The sequence below is a fragment of the Rhinolophus hipposideros genome (genome assembly GCF_964194185.1).
Source record: "Rhinolophus hipposideros genome assembly, chromosome: 16".
Lineage (NCBI taxonomy): Eukaryota > Metazoa > Chordata > Mammalia > Chiroptera > Rhinolophidae > Rhinolophus > Rhinolophus hipposideros.
In genome coordinates, this window is record NC_138062.1 from 39265604 (window position 1) to 39286346 (window position 20743).

The window sequence follows — 20743 nt, forward strand, 5'->3', positions numbered from 1 at the left end:
CCAGACCGAGGGACGTTAGCCATGGCATGGATGCCATAATGTGTGCCCTGCTCCTGGGCCCAGCTGCGGGCCACGGGCTGGCTTCCCACCTGCCAGCCGGCCACGTCTGTGCTGCTGAAACTCGGGGGCGCGCAGATGAAGGCCTGGAATCACCAGGGATACCACCACTGGGTTGCCCAGGGGGAACTCCAGTGAGGTTGGAAAGTCGCCCCACCTGCCTTGTTTCCTGAGAAGCAAGACCCCTGTAAATCCATGTGACAAAAACAGAGTTCCCATGGAAAGCCAGGCTCGAAACCCAGACACACCCTGGGGGCTGGGATGTCAGGATGTCAGACTGCAAGCAATACTCTCCAGGTGCAGGCTGTTCCTACACTTTACCTGGACCCCTCAAAGCACCCCTGTGAGTATTTACTGTCACTGCCCTTATGGGCTCAGATGAGGAAACGGGCTCAGACAGGTTGAGTATCTGACTCAAAATCACACAGCAAGTGAGTGGCCCAGATGACTGGCTCTAGGGTCTGTGCTCCTACCCAACGTGCTGTCCAACCTCTGTGCTTCCTAGAGCAGGAGTCGGCCAACTGTCTCTGTAAAGGACCAGACAGTAAGTATTTTCAGCTTTGCGGGCCATATAATTTCTGCTACTACAACTCAACCCTGCCACAGACAATATGTAAACAAGCGAGTGTGGTTTTGTGCCCATAAAACTTTATTACAAACCCAGCAGGGGCATCTGGGACTGCAGGTCCAGAGAGGCTGAGCGCTGAGCCGCCTTCTGCACCCACTTCCTCATCTGCTCACCGGACACTGAGCATGGAGACACCGTCCCCATCCCGGAGAAGGTGCGGAGAGCGGGTGGCAGTGCCAGGGATGAGGATCTGAGGCCGTGATGAATGCTGGGGCTGGGGGACAAGGCCACCGTGGGAACCTGCGGTGACACCTGAGCCAGACTGGGAAACGGACTGGGAAGGAATCCTCCACTGAGAGGAAACGGCACGTGGGATGGCAGGGAAAGGGGGCTGTGGTACCGTGATGCATCATATGTATTTGGTCCCTGGCACAGAGCTCTGAACACTCTTGGAATTTCCTAAGTGATAAGAGTGATAAAGGCCTTTTTTGATTTATAACAAGCCACTTTCAAGCTCTGCAGAACTTGTCAGTGAGGTGACTTTCGGAAAGCCACTAAGAATCAGGGGGACCAACTAAGTAATTCAAGTTGGAACTTGCAGTCTCCACCGGTGGCTGTCAATAGCCAATGGTCTGATCAATAATGAAGCCTCCATGAAAACCCCAAAGGACTGGGTTCGGAGCGCTTTCGGGCTGCTGGACACCGGAGACTCGGAGACAGCGGCCGTCCTTCCACACGCCTTCCTGTTCATCTCTTCCATCGCCGTCCTGAGTTATGTCCTTTTGTACTAACCTGTAATCTGGTAAATAAAATGTGTCCCTGAGTTCTGAGCCACTCTGGCAGATGTGTCAAACCTGAGGACGGGTTATAGAAACACCTGCGTCGAACCCGGCGCTCAGAAGTGCAGGTAACAACGTGGATCTGTGATGGTGCGGGGAGAGCGGGGAGCCCTGTGGGACCGAGCCTTCACCTGTGGCAGCGGTGTCAGAACTGAATGGAATTATTTCCAGGGCACCGAGCTTGGGGTGTGGGAAGCCCCCCACACACTCGTGGTGATCAGAAGCGTTCAGTGAGACACACAGGAGGAGGGATTTTCCTTGGGGGGGTGCCAATAGGGAGAATGGGGGTGACTGACGGGGGCCCGGGGAGGTTGCCAAGACAGACTTGCAGGCAAGAGGGGGGGGGTTGTGGGAGGGCTGTTGAGGGGTGGCAAGAGGCGGAGGGAGGCTCAGGCGTCTGGCTCCTCCCACAGCCACACGCGCTGAGACAGATGACAGGGACAGAACTGGGAGGAGGAGACAGCTCCAGGGGGCACAAGCTGCCTGTTCCCCGCCCCGCAGAGCCCACCTCCTTGTCAGCTGCCCAGACAGCACCCTGCAATCCAGGCAGCAGAATCTGGGGGACCCTGAAGGTCAGGGGGCTCGCTGGGCCTGGTTTGAAGGAAACTCCCTGCTCACCACCTCACCCTGGGCCCGGCCCCCGGAAGGGCCTCAGGAACCAGCGTCCTCAGGAAGAGGTGGACACAGGGACACCCAGCTCAGGGGCACTGACCAGCGGTCCCACTCCCCCCCGCCCCCCCGTCACAGCGTTTAACGCAGCTCATCTACTGTGGTCTCCTGCCTGCTTACAACCCCTCCATGGTTTCCCAGGGCCTTCTGGAACAAGTCCAAACTCCTCACAGGGGCCAGGAGCCCTGCCAACGTCTGCAGCTTCGCCACACCCCTCCGTCTCCCTGTCGCACCCCACCCCCAGGCAGAAGGACTTCTCTCTGGCCTCCATGCTCCTGAGACCCAGAGCACCCTTCCTCTGTTCCCAAGTGTCCGTCACCTCCTGCTGGAGGTCCTTCAGCACGTCCTGGACAAACCCGCATCGCAGGATGGCTCCATATTTACCTCCCATCTTGTACAAACCCAGGGCTCCGCGCGTGGGGGCACTCAGGGAGGCTGAGCGAGGACACACAGTCAGGAGGCTGGCCTCTTCCCTACATGCAAGAGGCAGGCAGCCAGTATGGGGAACCTGGTACACGGCCCAGGAAAGATCGCTTAGCGGCTCAAAGACACTGGACCCTGGGCAGCCCCACACCGTAAGTTACCTTTCTGGACCCAGGAAAACAGGGACAAAGGCCTGGAATTAAACTCTCCTCCCGGAGAACCTTCCATCCTCGTACAAGATGGGGGAAGTTCTTTCTCTCATGGAGTACAGGGAGGTGGAGCACGAGATGGGAAAGCAGCCTCTAGCTCAGGGGAAAAACAACAACAAAAAGGCCACATTTCAAGTCCTTGCTTCTCTAGCAGGAAAACTATTACAGCCACCAAATGAGAAATAATTAAAGCTATTTATCTTGGCAGACTTGGGGGAGTAGTGGAGGGAGCAGAAACACTTGTCCAAATGTGAGGTCTTTTATTAAATCGCCTCCTGCTGCCAAATAAAATATAGGCTATTCACCTTCTAAAGGAAAAATATTACAAGTAAAGGGGGGAGTTAGGTGAAAAGAAGGATGAGGCACGGAAAAATCAAGGTGCTCTCCCCGCCTGCCCAGCACCTTCCCTCTGCTCAGGGCCCCCGGGCACTAGCTCCTGCCTTCAGCCGCCCCACGCCAAACGCAGGCACAGGGACCCCCCAGGGGTGAACAGGATTCCAGGCCCTGCCTTCCCACGCTCGCAGGCAGCAGTGGGAGGCCGCTGGCCGCTGGCATACGATATACCAGTGAGATGGTAGGGTAAGAGGGGCTGGAAAGAACTTGGAGTGGGGGGGTCTGATCACAGATGTGGGGTACAATGCAGATTGCGGATTGCCTCGGGGAGCTGGCAACATCCATGTCAAGCCAGGTGCTGGGTGACGCAGGACTCGGATCCTGGAAGGGCCTCCCGCCTCCCAGAGGCACAGGCCCCACTGCCCTGGCGGCAGCAACCGAATTTCCAAACTGTGGACCATGGAAGCTTCCCTGTGTCCCTGCGTGGCATGGCGCCTCCGTGGCCAGAGAGGGAAGAAGTCACTCTCCGACCACCCAGCAGGGAAGGCCAAGAAGGGAAGTGGTTAAAATGACACATGAAGGTGGACCTGGGGTCTGGGCCGGACTTGCCGTTCTCCTGTGACTGGAGGCCTGTGTCCTCCTTTGTCACATGGCGATCATGACAGCCCGTATGGTGAGATGACACAACCCGCATGGAAGGCCCAGAAGGTGGGCGCACCACCTGCCTGCACCCCCTACCTCAGGAGCCCCATCTGTGAAATGGGAATGAAATGATGATAAAGCCCCTCCCTGCTGTGAGAATTCGCTGAGATAGTAGACGTGGCAGTAAGTATACTAAGTACTCAGGGACCGGGAGCAGCCATCATGGCTGTCATCAGATCAATCCCACCCCGGGAATCCTAACCCAAGCCGACCTCCCTCTCCAGCAGTAACCGAAGCCGGGTGTTCTGAAGCTGTCCTCAGAGACATTCCGAGCAGCTGCTGCCACACACTGCCCAGAGCCTGGGTATCTGAGGACCATGAGGTCACCCGGGGCTCCGTGGGCCGGCCCCACACACCTGCAGCCTGCATCTGGGCACCTCTTCCCAGGACAAACTGTCAAGCCCCGACCTAGCAATCCCAGCGCCTTCCTCCACAGCTCTACTGGTAACGGTCACACAGGAGCTAACTGGATCGACTGCTCAGAGCAGCAGCAAACCTAAATACCCACTGAATAGTGAATGGGGGTGCAGCCAATGAAGACACAGACTTCAGTCTGTAGAGGCAGCCGTGTGAAGATGACCAAGCCACACCGTCAGGGATGGTACAATGTAAAATACAGAGAGTGACAAAAAATGAATATATATTTTAAGAAAGGAAAAAACTGTTAAAATTGTAACACTCAATATATACCAATAACAAAAGATGAATACAAGTCAGGTGTATACATTTTTTTTGGCACCCCCAGCATATGCGCCATAGGTGTAAAATTGAGTGGGGGAAGGGAGGAGCCAGGGGCACTGCACACCTGGGGCTTGTCTAGAAAGAAACACAACAGAATGACTTCAGCGGCTGCCTCAGGAAGGGAGGCACACTTTTCATGGACACGCTCCTCTCCCATTGTTGAAACTGCACAACTTTCAGCACAGTGGGGTTCTGGGACAGATGTACGCATGCGTGCCTGCATGCGCCTAAAACAGTGCAGGACAGTCCCGCCACAAGACCAAAGTGTAGGGACAGGCCAAACCCGGGAGGGAGGAAAAGACAGACTTTTCACACTACACCCTCCTGAATGCTTGGAATTTTTCGCTCTGTACTCAAAAGATAACGAGACAAAAGGCAATCATTACATCACGGAGACCCTCCGGGAAGTGAGCAGGTGTGACTAGGTGCCCCTCCCAAACCTGCTGAGGCAGGAACGTAGTGAGAACAGGCCCTGCGCCCTGTCCTCTGCAGCCTCAGGCCCTGTGTGACCTAAGGGCCTTCTCGAGCTGGAGGGTGGAGGACAGGGGTATCTCAGCCTGCAGCCCCTCTATCTCCCAGAGCAGGCCCACCCCCACCCACTCCCTCTTAACTGGGGTGTGATGGAGGCGGGCAGCAGGCTGGCCAGGTTGGGGCGCCCATGGCCACGAGAGGCTTGGCTTCTAAGCCTGGGGCAGTGGGCCTCCATGTCCGGCAACTGCTTCCTGGAAGGGAGGCCGCACGGCAGGGTCCAGTTACCAGAACCCTGGTTCTGGAGTCAGTTAGGCGGAGGTTTGACTGAGCTCTGCCAGCTGCAAACAAGGGGACAGTCACCCTTCCCAAAGCCTCAGCTTTCGTGTCTAAAAATAACAACGAATTCTCGGTGTCGTCATAAAGACTAACACCCTGTGCCCACCCCAAGACACAAGGGCCACAGCAGGTGGCGTTGGCCACCATGTCCCTAAGGCACTGTGGCCAGATGGAAAGAGACCCAGAGAGAATTCTGGCCACAAGACCATGCTGGGCCCAGACCAAGCATCTGGCCCTGTCCTCAGCCTTGGTGAGCGGACCAGGCTCGGGGACGCTCCTCAGGAACACGGGAGCAGCCACGGGCCAGCGGCTGACACACACCGGCCTCACACGGTGCCTGGGCACGTATTCACTGAGGCTGGGTTTTCAGCCCCTGGTGAAGGCTGATACCCCACAGTTGGGGGAAGATGAGGTTACCTCCCTGGGAGGAGACAAGATGGGGGGGCCTTCCTCTTAGTGGCGTTTTATTTCTTCAGGTGTGGGTGGAAACACAGTGTTTGTCGGATTATCCTTCATTCCTTTCAGAATATTTCGCAAGAACTCGACACAGCCAGCTCTGCTGGCCCGAAAGGCTGACACTGAGGCCCAGGGTTGGCAATTACAGGGCACCTCAAAAAAATCAACTAAATTTACTCCAAGAGGGGCCTGAGAATACAGGTTTCCCATGAGGGCTAATCATTTCCAAAGTCGCCCAGCGGCAGAACTCCGGGGGGTGCATGAGCAGGGCTGAGGATGGAGGCTCCGGGACTGAGAGGTAGCCATCTGGGGGCGGAAAGGGGGTGCAGAGTTGGGGGGTGAAGGAGGCAGCAACTTCTGGCCTACCGGGGGCTTCCTGTTGGCATCTGGGGAAGGCCAGCCCCCTGCAGGCCCAGCACTACTCAGGCCACAGGCCGCCCCATCTCCTGCTGGGTCTCAACTCAGCTACTGACTAGGGGTGGGGCAACGACACCCTGAGAAAGGCAGGCAGGCCCACCCTGGGCTGCCCCCGGGCTGACCACAGGATGGAGAAGGGCCCCTGCACTGGACACCCAAAGTCTGTAAATCAACGATGGTTTGCTTCCCAAAGTCAGAGGCCAGAGAGGGGATACTCAGCAGGGGCTCCTCTCCATGGGGAGGATGGGGGGGGGGTGAAGACCTCTGCCTTCAGGGGTTAAAGGCTTCGGGCCCTGTAGGCCTGGTCTGGAGGGGCCGAAAACAAGTCTAATTGTGGGGTGTTAGAAGGGCAACCCCAAGCAAAGGAAGCCCAGACAAAGAAAGGGCCTGGCTTTTCTGAAAAGAATCCCAGGGCACCGATTGGGCGGGCGCTATTACATGCAAATGTCTCCCCATCCATGCTAATCAGCCGAAGCCTGGCTTTGTGAGCTACAAAAGGGATGGCAGATGTGCGCCAGTTCCCCAGCCCCTGAAAGCACAGGGGCTCAGCGGATAATTATGAAGAAGGCGGGGGTGGGGTGAGCAAGAAAACAAACAGGCCGCCCCAGCCCCGCTGCTCCACAAGCTGGGCCTCCAGCCTCCTTCTTCTCCTGACCTCTCTTTCCCAGCCATGACTTTGAAGCTGTAATTTATGCAATACTAGGCACACCTACTGCCACGCAGTGTGTTAGGTAATGCTCCCAACCACGTTCTGCAGAACACTTAGCTTGTTGCTAAGAGGGGAAACTGAGGCACAGAGTGAGGACATGCCGCGAGCGGCTCAGCAGCTTGTAGGAGGCAGCCTACCCACACCCCGACCTCTGGGAGATTGGGGCCTGGGAGGCCAGAGAGGGCCAGCCTGAGGCGCTGGGAAAGACACAGGGCTCCGCGTCTGGGCAGAGCCAGACTGCAGACAGTGTCCCCGAGCCACCAGACAGGGAGGCGGAGGCGGTAAGCCTGCCTCCTACAGCTGTGAGGAGGCACCCGACAGTCCCCACTACCTGCGACACACGGCAGCTGGGAGGGCAGCGCTCTGCAGGGACAGAGGTGGGCAGGGGAGGCCCTGCCAGACGAGATACTTAAGGAGGCCTGGGAAGCTGGGGTGGCATGAGGTGTGTCATTCCACCCAGGCTGTGCTGGGGGACTGGCCCTCAGGGCAGTGGGTATACTCCACACTCTGGCTCCTGCCGCTGCTGGGCACAGAGTATCCAGGGCAGGAAGTAGAGCCTGTCACGGGTCTGAGGAGTGTGAATGTGGCTCCCAGGAGTGGGGAGCTGCCTCGGGCAGCTGACGGGCCACCCGAAGCCCGAGTGGCTGGGGAGAGGCAAAACCAGTAGAGGCCAGAGGACAGGGCAGGATTAGCCTCGAAGGGAAACGAATGACAAAGGAGACTGCAGCCCAGGGCTGAGGCGACTGGAATCCTCACCAAGAGCCCATGTTGAAAGAAAGGTTTGACCACTGGCGCAGAGGTGAAACCGGACGTCCTGAGGCCGCGCCACTGGGAGAAGGGCCTCCGCCAGGCCCCCGAGACTCCAGGAGTCCCGCAGGCTGCACAGCAGGCTCAGAGGACAGGATGTTTGAGGGAGGAGGGCTGCATCCCACCCACCTCACCAGATGTGACTCCAGATGTAGCACAGGCAAGAGGGGACACTGTAAGGACCCGGCAACCAGGCAGGAATGAGGAAAGATTGGCTTTGGGCTCCACAAGAGCCCAGGGGTCCCTGCCCTGACACAGGCCAAGGACGAGGTAGGTACCTCCTCCAATCAGGCGCGGAATCTCCTGGTACGGCTCCCCGGCGCCCAAGAGGCAGCAGGGCTGATGGAGGCCCCTGAGCCCACCTGGGGGACATCCCAACTCTGCTGCCCACCACCACACAGTGCCTCCGTTTCCTCATTTACAAAACGGGGGTAAGAGCTGTGGCTACTGTGGCTCCCGATGGGCTGTACATAGTGTAGGGAGCAGAGAATGGGGTGAGCCGACTCACACCTGTGCCAAGCGCCCTTGTGCCAACAGCACACAGCAGTCGGCGCCCTTCAGGGCTGTTCTATGGTTAGGCGAGTCAATGAACGTAAAGAGCCTGGCACTGGGCCTGGCTGACACATGCTTGTGCTCGGCAAACATTAGCCAAGGGAGGGCCTGGAAGCACAGATGAGCATGGCCTGGAGGTAAGGGGAGTCAGAGCCACGCCCCAGGAGAGGCCGCGCAGGCACACAGCAGTCTGAAAGCTGCAGCCTGCCTCTGCCTTCCCCTCCAGCTCCAGGAAGAATGTGGCGAGATCTCTGGAATGTCCCTTTGGGTCTGCAATAGGCCCCCAATCCGTCTCTGATTACTGATTCCCAAGCCCCCGCGGGGCATCACAAGAACATCCCTTTCTCATTAAGGCGCTGATCTGCCAGGGTCCTTTCCTCGCTCAGAATCCCATCCATGCCTGGTTGGCATGCAGGTTTCTATCCATAAAACCATTCCCCTCTGACATGTGTAATGCATCCAGTAAGAACGAACCCCAGCCACAGCCACGGGAATACAATTAGCGGGGGAGCAAATCCACTAACAAGCTAAAAGAAAAACGGCCCAGACCCATTCTTGCCAAAGCTGTCAGTGATGAATCACTTGAAAGAGACAGACAAAAACAGGGAATAAAAGGGGGTTCTCCACTCTCTATGCAAGGAGTGGGAAGAAGACAGAGCCCCTCTCCCCCCCCAAAAAGTCTGGACTTGTTTTCACGAATGTCCAGTGTGGCGGCCAGGGACAGACCCGACCAAAAGTACCCAGAGGCTGAGGCGGTGGCCTGAGTTCTAGTCTGGCTTCGGGTGGCAGTTATGCAGGTGTACACAGCTGTCGAGTGCGCCAAACAGAGCACCTAAGGCCTGGGTGTCTGTGACTAAACAATTAAAATAATCAAAAGAAAAACCCACCGAAGTCTCCATTTCCGACTCCCGCAGGCCTGGGTGGAGCTCGGTCTCAATTTCCTTCATATAACTGGTTTTCTGGGAACAAAGGGAATAGGGGAGGGGGAAGTCGGGAACTCCAGATTTCTCACCCAAAAGGCAGAGCTGGACAGAGGAACAAGCATCACGGCAGGTGCCATGGTTTCCCTGGGCAGAAGGTGCCCATGTCCCCGCCCTGCACTATTCTAGGTCCTGAATCCTGAAACTCCCAAACCAGTCCCTGAAGAGAGGACAGGAGGGTGACCACACAAAGGGAGGGGCTCCCTCCCGAGTCACTGCAAACCAGGAGGGGCTCGGGCAGGCTCTCCAAGGCCCCTTCTCTGTGCCCAGCCCAGCTCTACTTGTCCTGGGGTTGAATGATCACCCCCACACCTAGGACACATCTTCTCTTCCAGGCCACTCAGCAGCTCGAGGTGATATTTATAATACATATTATACTGTGTATTACTCATCTGCTGTGTGTACTGGGCTGACACTAGAGCACAAAACCGCCCTCCATTTTCCAGAAAGGAAACTACAACAAGATCTAGGGTCACTTGGCCAGGGTCACTAAGTCACATCAAGGTTAGGCTGCCAGCCTATGCTAATCATCCAGCAGCTTCTGATCCAGAGCCTGGCTAAACTCCACCCGGAGGGGGAAGGGAGAACATTCCAGCCAGGAAATGCAAAGCAGGGGAGAGACAGGGACCCAGGAGAGCAGCAGGACTGACCCAGAGACACTGCAGACCCCAGCTGCCGGGGAGCAGGCTGGCCCCCCAGCCGAGCCACCAGACTCTTATCCTAGAGTTAGTTCCCTCCTTCCCACCTCAACGCTCTCTGGCCTGAGCCTCCTGGCCCCACACTTAAGCTCATCAGCTGCCATTCTCTTCATCCTGGGCCCGTGAACCACATTCCCCACAGTGGGAGATGGGGCTCCTTCTCTGCCTTCTCTCTGCTCCCCAAGACTGGATGTGTGCCACGGGTTGGGATCGCATCTGATTTGTGCAGCAGGGCTGTGCCTACAGTCCAGGCACCGACGTTCACCCTCGCCAAGGCCACTTGCCACAAGCTCAGCCCCAGTGAGGCAAGGGAGCCGAGATGAGGGCGTCTAAGGCTCCCCAGGATCACCCTGCTGGGAAAGAACAGGAAACAGAACAGGACGGGCACACAGTCACAGGGGTCATTTCCCTCCCAACACTCTTGGAATAAACGCCGAGCCCTTTTCTGGGGCCACCCCTCCCCAGGTGGCCTGCTCCAACCACGCTGGCCACTGGCTCCTCTTGGCCATGCCAGCCCACAGGCTCACTCCTAGAGAAGGTCTTCCCTCCTGCTGGAGAGCAGACCTATTTTAAGTACTTTTACTTCTATTAGCTCACAACAACCCCCCAAGGTAGATGCCATCAAGATCCCCATTTTATAGTGGAAAAAACACGCAGAGAGAGGAAATGCAGACGGTGAGGCATGGGGGTGAGACTTGGCCACAGCCCCCAACTGTTTCCCCCCTGACAGCTTCAATGCCCCATCCTGAGCAGGACCTGGGGATTCCACAACCCTGTCCGGACCCACCACCCTCCCCTGGCGTCCCCAAGCTGCAGCGCATGTTATTTTCTCCCAGGCACAGACCACTAGGAGCACAATCATATTCGGGTACTTACTTAGCACATGTCACACAACACCCCCAGACCTGAAAATGTGGGACCACGTGCTTACTCAGGTGTCACTGTATCCCCAGCTCCTAAAACAGTAACTGGCACACAGCAGAAGCTTAGTAAAATTTTGCTATTTAAAGTTAGATGCATGGTAACTACCACATAAAACGACAGCAAGCCCACTCTCCATATACTTTTCCGGTTGAAGGAATGAAAGATCGGGTCTCCCCATCTTCAAAGAACTGTTGGGTCCTGTCATCTTGGGTGAGGTCAGCTCCTCTACCTCTCTCTCTGTGCCCCACCCCAGACCTACCATCTGGCTGGGTCCTCCCCCCACCCCAGCCCTCCAAGGGGGGCCTCTCAGCAGCAGCCCTCACTGCAAACCTTATTCCTACCCAGTGAAAGCCACTGCCCCAGACCACAGACATAGAATGCCTTCCTCTCCCACTGCCCACGCCATCCCTTACAGCCAGGGCACCGTCTCCACTCCCCAACCTGGTCCTGTCCTCCGGGGGCGGTCAGCCTTTCTTGGGTCACAGGTCCTTTGGAGGGAGATCAAAAGCAGGGGAGCTTCTCCCTCCCACCAAATGCACAGAGAACCAATGGCAACGCTACGGCCCCAGTTCACCAGATACAAATGCAGTGAAGCGTATTACATGTAAGAAACGTGCCCTTTCTGTCACCCTTTTCTACAATCAAGAAGACTCCTCTGAGGTCACAGCCACCAACTTTTGTCCCTCTACCCTTATTCAAAACGGCACACAATTTCAGGGGATCATGAGCCACCTCTCCACCCCAGGAGCCTTGCACAGACTTCAGGTCAAGAGCCCCAGCTCTAAGACTCCACTCTCCACCAGGAGCAGCCAGCTCTGGCCCCCAGTCTGGCCCTCCAGCCCACCCTCTCTGGGATGGGCATCTTGCCCAATGCCCTGGCAAGCTGAACTTACCCCCTCCCTGGTAGCAGGTAGATCCCAGAGAGGGCTCCCCGGAAAAGGAACCCCACTTGCCACTAAGGGTTCCTGAGCCTCCTCCATTCTGCTAAATCTGGCCTGATCCAAAGTCCGCCACCTGAGTCATCATAAGCTCACACTACCCTCCTCCTTCCGCCGAAAGGCCCTACACCCCCACCAAGTCCAGACCCCCATGTGTAATGCTTGCTGGCGTGCCACGTGATGCCTACTTTCCAGCTGTGATCTCACATACAGGCCCCAACTGTACGTGAGATCATACAGTTGTATGTTATGTAGAAACACTGGGCCAACAATCCCCACAGGGGTAGTATACCGAGCCCGCAGCCCCTGGCCTAAAGCACGTTGGCCCAGTGTGTTTGGATCACAGGCCGACTTCAGAGACAGTGCGGGTTCAGTTCCAGGCCACCGATAAGGCGACGATCACAATAAAGCAAGTCGTGACCTTTTTGCTGGTGGAAAGTCTTGCCTTCAATTTGTAAAAAAACAAAACACCTGTGAAGTGCAATAAATGACAGCGCAATCAAATAAGGTGCGCCTATACCAAACTTTTCACTTTTATAAAGGTAACAAGGTGCAGAGGACGCAGACCGTCCCTGGCAGAGCATAGCCTGTAACCATGTTTCGCAGGGACACATGGGACCAGTCATACTAAATAGGATACACGGAGATAATAAAGAGCCCCACGTGGCAGAGTTCGGGTCAGGTTAGATTCTGCTGTCAAATGAATAGAGTAGGCTAGGTTTTCTTAACTTCTGGATTTCCAAATTACCAAGGCGGGGCTATGGGCCTGAACAGGTGCAGGTGGAGGTGAGGAGGGGAAGGGGCTGGGAGTGGGCAGTGGGTGGGGCCTGAGACTGGAAACCAGACCATGTTAGGACTTGGGGTAACAGCCTCCACCTGCACAGGGCTCAAATTCAGCCATTGGATGGAGTGTCTGGGGGCCAAAGGAGGCTGTAAGCTAAGGCAAAGATGTCTTCCCACACCCAATGGAGACCTGGGTTCAGAAAAATTCTTCTCTGTTTGAAGAAACAGACCACTGCAAGTGAGAGGACAGACAACTACTGGCGCGAGGACTGTGTGGGGCGGCATGACCAGGGCCAAATGAGGTGGCATGCCCCTTCTGAAGGTGGAACCACGACCTACCTGGTCTCAGGGCATGTAGGACTGGGGCTGCCAGGCTTTCTGATTTTTCAGAAGTACGAAGCTTTAATGCCCCATCCTGAGCAGGACCTGGGGATTCCAATATGTAAAAAATATTGGTTGTCTACTTTTATTTTAATCGCACAGCCAAGCAAACTCTGCGGGCAGGTCACTTACAACAACCCTGATCAAGGGTCAGGGCCTTTGCCATCTTGTCCCCAATGCCCTGGGCAGAATTTACCTTTTGTTCCACATCACAACTTCTAGACCTCTGACGTGCTTCTGGGGCAGGCTAAGGTGAAACTTATGTGGTTACATTCCTGTTGCGTTCTCTAGTTTGGAAGCTTCCACAGGCTTCTCTCTCCTGCTCCCATCTACACCATAACCTGCTACCAGAGTAATCTTCAGAAATACCATTTTTATCATGTTAGGCCCCTATGAAAAATGGCAGACAGTTCCTGACCCTATACAGGAAAAGGCCCTGTCACTTATAAAATGTAACTTGGGCCCAACCCTGTCACCTCCTCTTTAGCTGCTCCGTTCCTCAGAGGAGTCCCTTTTGCTCCGTGCCAGTCTGCTGTCATCACCCCCCATCCTCTTGACCATCTCTCCATAAACCAGGACTGTGCTCCTCAACACTCTGGCCACATCCACATCCTACCCACTGTGGCCAAGGGGACTATCTCCCAGTGTCTGTTCTCCCTTTTACCTACAGGAAGAGAAATCCTGAAATTTGCTAAATGCATAGTCACTCGGACTGAAGACTACATTTCCCAGCCTCCCTTGCAGCTAGTGGTAGCCACGTGACTGTATTCTAGGCTATAAAATGAAAGGAGAAGCCCCCTCAGCCAGCTTCTGGGCACCTCCTTTAACAGACACCTGGCCTGTGCCCTTGGTATGCTCTGTCCCTTCTTTATCCTGCTGCCTGGAAACCAGGGTGTAATGGCTAGACTCCAGCCACCACGTTGATCCGCAATGACAAGACGTCACTCCAGGAAAAGTCTGGGTCCGAGAAGTTCCTTGAGCAGAGGCTCTACACCAGCCCTGGTCTGCCAATCTCCAGACTTTAATACAAAGAGCATGAGAAATAAAATGCCATCTTGTTTAAGCCACTGCTGCTTTGGGTCTGTGTTATGTACAAATTGAACCCTGATCACCTTTCTTCACTGAATCACTCTGCAGTGAGACGGCAGGTCCAACAGCTCTGAACTCCAAAGCCAGCTCTGCTGCCTGCCAGCCATGTCACTTGGTCAAGCCTTTCCACTTCTGGTTTTCCTCCAATAAAATGGGAGTGGTGTCCTTGACCTCCCAGGACTGTTTTAAGGACCACTGGTAACATACAGCAAGGGCCATACCTGTCAGGTCAACTGGCCCGCAGTCCAGAAAGTGTACTCTATCTGGCCTGGGCAATCAGGACCCGGCACAATCAAAACAGACACACACACAATGAAAGGCTTTCTGCTTTCCCTTAAAGCTGTGGCACCCCTGGCTGAGGCCAAGTTCCCACAGTGCCCCCTCCTCCTGCCGGCTTCATTCATTTATCCCAGGAGTCCACAAGCTTCTTCTGTCAAGGGCTAGCAAATAAATATTTTAGGTTTTGCACAACACTATGGTCTTCTTTAAGCTTTTTTTCTCCCCCTTTATCCGCCTCCCCCTCCACTCCAGTTCAAGCCATTGTTTCTCAGTCTAGTTGGGTAGGACACAGCTCCCTGGCCCATGCTGGTATTATGAGCCTTGCACTCCCCCCGGCTGAGGCAGTCGGTGGCCGGTCGTCGGTCAGCTGCTCACAGCAGCTCACAGCAGCTCTTGCCAGCTGCCGGCCACTCACACTGGCCACCGGACACTCCGGGCAGCACACAGTAGCCGGCGGCAGCACAGAGCAGCCCACAGCAGCTCACGCCAACCTTCAGCCGCTCACGGCCGCCCAGCTCCAGGGAGAGCTGTTGTTCACAACCTTAGCTGTAGAGGGCGCAGCTCACTGGCCCGTGTGGGACTGGAACGCCCGACCTCAGCGCTAGGAGCAGGGCGCTCCAACCACCTGAGCCGGCCCCAGGCTTTTTTTTTTTTTTTAACTTTTTTAATTTGCTTAAGTGTGTTTTTCCAGGACCCATCAGCTCTACATCAAGTAGTTGTTGCAATCTACCTGTACTTGTGGAGGCGCAGCAGCTCAGTGTCCCACATGGGGATAGAACCGGCAACCTTGTTGCTAAGAGCACCAAGCTCTAACCAACTGAGCCATCTGGCCGTCCCCTTTTTTTTTGTTTTCTGTTTCTTTTTGTTTTTTATAAACCAACCTTTCAAAAATGTACAAACCTCCCTCAGCTCTAACTGCAGGCCCGGCCCGCAGCCCACAGTGCCCGCGAGCCCTCATTTATACCATGATCCTTTCCCCAGCTGCCCCCAAGGTCAAGCACTTCAATCTGCCAACACAAGTTCACGCAGAGCCTGAGACACAGTAAATGCTCAATAAGGGACAATAGCCAGTAGCAACGCATAGGTACCAGTGATAAATGTGAATGTCCTTCCAGTGAATGCCCTAACTTGTCACCTCAGCATGACACTGAATGTCCTAAAGGCTCGGCACACAGGACAAACTCTTCTGCGCCCACTCCCCCTCCCCCAGCTGTCAGGGGGGCTACCAGGAGCGTGACTGAAGAAGTCTCAAGGGTTCCCGATCTGTGGGAGCAGGCCATTCTTCACCTTGTTTTCACAGGGGGTTTTTCTCTGGGGTTTCCACACTCTGGCATGCCCCCCCCCCAAACTGAAATTTACCCCATCAGAACCAGTGCTGCTCTATCTCTCTTCCTAGCCAAGGGGGAAGAGAGAGTCCAGAGAAACAGCCTTACTGACTCGTGCTGACCAAGAAAGAAAAGTGACACAGTCATCTCCAGAAAGGCAGCCATGGGGCTGAGGAACTGAGAGAAGACTCTGCTCTCCTCCTCGGCCACCCCATCATGGACTTTCCCGAAAAGCTACCTCCTTTCAAGGGGAGGGCAGCCTGCGTCCAAGAACTCCAGAGGCTGTGCCAAAGCTTCCTTAAGCCCAGGAAGCCTGCACCTCTGCCCAGGGAAAATGGCCTGCTTTTGGTAGCTGCCATTTAGCCAGTGCCATGGACACAGGCCAGGGTGACCTCAGGTGGCAAGAAGGGATGGGGAGAGTTACCCTTCACTGCAGGGTGAATGGAACAGGGCCTTCTGCAGATGTCATTGCTCCTACATGGATGGTGCAGACATCAAGGAACAGGGATGGATGTCCTACTACCCACAGCCAGCTCCCAGCCCTGCCGCCTGAGGCAGAGGTCGCAACCCAAGGGTCCCTCTCCCATCTGCTGGGGGAGTGAGACAGCTGGGCAGCCCTGCAGCTTAAGGGCTTCCCTCCTAGAAAAGCCAGCTTTTCACCACTTCACAACAATCACACCACTGTCGATAATATCTTAGAAACATCGACTGTTTACTGCTAGACACTCTGCTTCACACCCCCACGGTCCACTTCACCCGCATTCCCAGGTCCCAAGTGGCAGGAGTCCCACTACAGATGAGGAAAGCAAGGCTTTGTGCACGTGTGTGTTGCTAGAGGTGAGGAAACAGGCTTGGGGAGGTAAAATGGCTAGTTTAAGGCCACACCAGTCAGACTCCATATTCAGAACCCTTGCCAACACTCAAGGTTGCCTCTGGTCCACCTCCCATACGTGAGCCACTGGGAGATTCACGCAGGTGTCCTGGCCAATCCCCTGTCCTCACCCAAACACAGATTCGAATCCCAGGGGGTGTCCTGGAAGCACAAGCAGCTAGCAGGACCCCACCTCATGAGACAGGTGAGCAAAACTGGGCTCCTGACGCTTTCTCACCTGGCCAAAGCATTCAGGTCCCAGAAGGGTCCAGGTGGGAAAATTAAGACCAGGGAAGGAATAAGTTCATCTCAAAAGAAGGCCTAATGCTCCCAGCAGCCCGGTTCACCCACAAGTCCTCCCCAGCTGTCACGTCCCCACACGTCCAGTGGCTGACCATCTCTGACCTTCTCCAGGGGACTGTCGGCCAGCACTCCACACCCTGCAGGCAGGCTCTCACATCCAGAAGCAGCTGCAGCCCACACCCCAGCCCTGGGACTTTGTACTCCCCGACACCCTTCAGGGCAACGTGTTCTGTGCACTCACCCTCTGCAGGCCTGCTCAGGAACCGGTGCGCCTCACCCTTAGCAATAACCCAGCCAACTTTGAGGCCATCGCCAGCCCGTTATGGGAGCAGGTGCTACCTCCAAAGAAGTGTTCACTTATTGAGGAAACACACTGTGCCACACCCCATTCTATCAATAAGGAAACTGAGGCACAAAGACACACGGCCCCTGGAAGGGCACCAGTCTAGCCCACGTAATAGACCCATAATAAAAAATACACCCAAACCCTAAGCTCCAGAACCTATGAAGGTGACCTAGTTGTTAAAGGGTCTTTGCAGATGCCATTAAGGATCTCGAGATAAAATCATCCTGGGTCTAGGGCGGATCCTTAATCCAAAGACAAGTGTCCTTGGAGACAAAGACACAAAGAACAGGGGAGAGGCTGTATGAAGACAGAGGCAGAGATTGGAGTTCTGTTGCTGTAAGCCACGCAACACCTGGAGCCACAGAAGCTGGAAGAGGCAAGAAAGGGTCCCCTCCAGAGACTGTGGACGGAGCGTGGCCCTGCCAACACCTTGATTTGGCACTTTTGGCCAGGAACTATGAGAGAATACATTCCTGTTGTTTTAAGTCACTAAGTGTCAGCCCTGGGAAACTAACACAAGCAGGTTCAGCTGACTCCAGAACCCTGTTCTCAACCCCACACCAATGTTATGTGAGCATAAAAGGGAAGAAAATCTTTCAGACTCCTGGGACTCTATCATCCCAGACTAAGGATCTCAGTTTGAGAAAACACAGACTTTTTCTTGTTTTACAAACAATGTATCAGTTACGAATTACCTCGAAAAGAGAAGTGTTATCTTCATAGCTTGTAACAATCCAAGATTATCAACAAAAGCAGAAAAGTAAAAGCTCTCCTCAACAAAGATGTGAATAGGGGAAACTGGGTATGGAGTAGGTATATGGAACTCCGTGCTATCTCCTCAGTAATCCTATAAACTTCCAACTGTTTTAAAGTAAAAAAAAAAAAAGAAAAGTTTAAGCTGCAGCTTAAATGTCTGTCCTGAGCTCCGATGCCCACCTGGGACACCCTTCTTCCCTCTCATCTGGTGCAAAAGACCCAGCTCTGCCCCAGCAAAGAGAGGTGCAACATTGGGGAAACAGACCTAGCCCCTCCAGTTTGGGTTTTTCAAGTCAAGGCACAGGGAGAACCCCGTGTGAACCAACTGCTCCACAAACTTCTCTCACACCCCATTCCCAAAGTGTAAAACAAAAATCACACAGACCAATGCAAATTAAGGAACCCCGAGGCTTCCCCGCACATCAGTGCAAGAAACTCTGCGAGACAAGGCTGAATGAAACAGAATAGCAAAGAGTGAAGGAGGGATCCGGAACGGGAGAGAAGGGGTAAGAAAGAGTAACAAGAGGAAGAAAAAGGATGAACTCGGGTCCTTGGCAAACACGTTCGTAATTTTTCCCCACTGAAATGTCAGTTTTGAAACTAGCTTCTGAAAACATAGCCAGCTTCGCATATCCCCTAAAAGGGAGATCAGAGGGCTTGTGGCGAGGGAGGAAACTGCTACCCTCCTCGAAGCCCGGCAACATGAAGGAGCCCCAGTGGTCCACGTTTTCACCAGGAGAACATCCAGGGGCTCGCACCACCCTCGCGTGGGCCCCTCTCCCCTTATCTAGAAGTTTCCCCCTCAGGCCGTACGCACACCAAGCCCTCCAAAAGGGTGAAACCGGTCCTCTATGTCGCCCCAGACTGGGCACCACTTTCCAACTGTCCTTAGCAGTCCAGGGGGTCCCCTAAGATGGCCAGAGGCTGCCCACACCGCTCCCTCCAGCCCGCCAGAGCGGCCACACCCGCCCGCGAGCCTCCGACCTCTCCCCGGGCCCCCTCCTTCGCATCCAGCCCCCACAGCCCCGGCTTCCTCCGAACTCACCTTCCACTCTCGGCCCCCCACTTCCTGTCCACCCCCTCCCAATCTCAGGGCCCTCACTCCCCGATTTCCCGCTTCCCTCAGCACCCGGGGCACCTCGCCTCTGGCCACCACGCACGCCTTCTTTTCTCCCTCTGCCCCTGACACGTTCCTCCACACCCCTCACGCGGGGCCCCCACACCCGGCTCCCTGGGCACAGCCCCACGCGCCCCACACCAGGCCCCCACGGCTTGGGGCCCCTTTACCCTCCGGACGCCGGGCCCCTCACCCACCGCGTCCCTCCCACCCCGGGCCCCCCGCCCGGCCTCGTGCGCAGCCCCCGCGCGGCGCACGGCCCACGGCCAGGCTCCGGGACCCCGCACTCACGGCTGTAGAGGGCGATGCCCGCCGCGTCCGGGCCGGCGCGCACCTCGAGGCGCAGCGCCTGCTGCTCCGCGTGCCGCTGGATCTCGCCGTTCGCGTCGCCGATGGTGAGGAGGCGGGCGCCGGGGAACACGGACACGGCCGCGCAGGGCCCCGCGACGCCCGTGCCCGCCACCCCCACGACTCCCGTGCCCGGCCCCGCCGCCGCCGCCGCCGCCGCTGCCATCTTAGACCCGGCTCCAGGCCCCGCCGCCGCCGCCGCCGCCGCCGCCGCCGCCGCCGCCGCCGCTGCGCCCGGGCCCAGGCCGCCGCCGCTGCCGCCGCCGCCGCCGCCGCGCAGGCCGAGGCCGAGGCCGAGCCCGGCAGCGCCGCCTGCCGACTACGCGCCGCCTCGCTGACAGCGCCGACGGCCCGGGCCCGTGGCGCAGCGCCCTCTGCCGGCGGCCCTGGGCGCAGGGAGGGAGCACGCCGGGGGCCGGGGCCAGCCCCGCCCCGCCCCGCCCCGCCCCGCCCCGCGCGAACGGTCGCCGCTTTGTGAGGTGGCTCCGCGTCCCAGGAACGGCGGGGGCGGGAGCGTGCGTCAGAGGGCGGTGCTCGGACACGCGGACACGCCCCTAGACCTGAGACCCGCCCCCAGTGCGGCGCGGCTGGAACGGCCGCCCTCGTAAGGCGGTGCGGGTGCGGAGGCCCGGGAGGGGCGGGGCGGGGGCGCGCCAGGGAGCGGTATTCGGCGGTGTGACACGCTCCGGGTTCCGCCTCGCGCAAACCGCAGCGCTTTGTGAGGCGGCTCCCCTGCCCCTGGAGCAGCAGGGGCGAGCCTGAAGCCCGACAACTCCGACACGCCCCTGAGACTGGGCTCCGCCCCCTGGTCCTGCAAGGCTTTGTGAGGCGGATCGTTGAAGTGCGGAGTCCAGCTGCGACCGGGCCCCGCCCCTGTACCGGCCCTGCTCCCTCCCACTGGGCCTTGCTTTGTGAAGCATCGGCTCCTGGGGAGAACCAGAGTGGGGGCGGGGCCAGGGCCTGGGACACGCCCCCAACCTGTGGCCCCACCCCAGCCCACCCTGCGGGAAAAGCAGTTCCAGGTGTGACTTGGTCTCTACACCGGACCTGAACCCCTTGGGAAAGCTCCCTCCAGCGGCACTCCTCTTTTCCCCATCATCTCCTTTCCCGTCCCACAGCGCTCCTGTCCCCCATCCTTGGCCCTTCACTGCCTTCACTGTCTCCTCCCCCACAAAACATTCTTGGACCCCCTCCCTCTGAGCCCTTCACTTGGCCCCTTGCCTCCCCTAGTTAACTCTCTCCTCCCCCAATGATGGATGGCTAGTTGGTCCACCAGAACATGGCCAAGTGACCCTTTTCATACACACACGTATACA

The 20743-nt window shown here is 56.7% G+C and overlaps 1 protein-coding gene across 2 annotated transcripts in view; it reads right to left on the minus strand.

Moving 5' to 3' along the window:
* Nucleotides 1–19624, minus strand: part of CARM1 (coactivator associated arginine methyltransferase 1) — a 40010-nt gene extending 20386 nt beyond the window's left edge. For both annotated transcript variants that reach the window (XM_081077443.1, XM_081077442.1), the window contains exon 1: nt 19371–19624. In XM_081077443.1, coding sequence (XP_080933569.1) covers nt 19371–19593 — 223 coding nt within the window. In that variant the 5' untranslated portion in view covers nt 19594–19624. The remainder of the gene's footprint in view (nt 1–19370) is intronic.
* Nucleotides 19625–20743: the final 1119 nt, after the last annotated feature.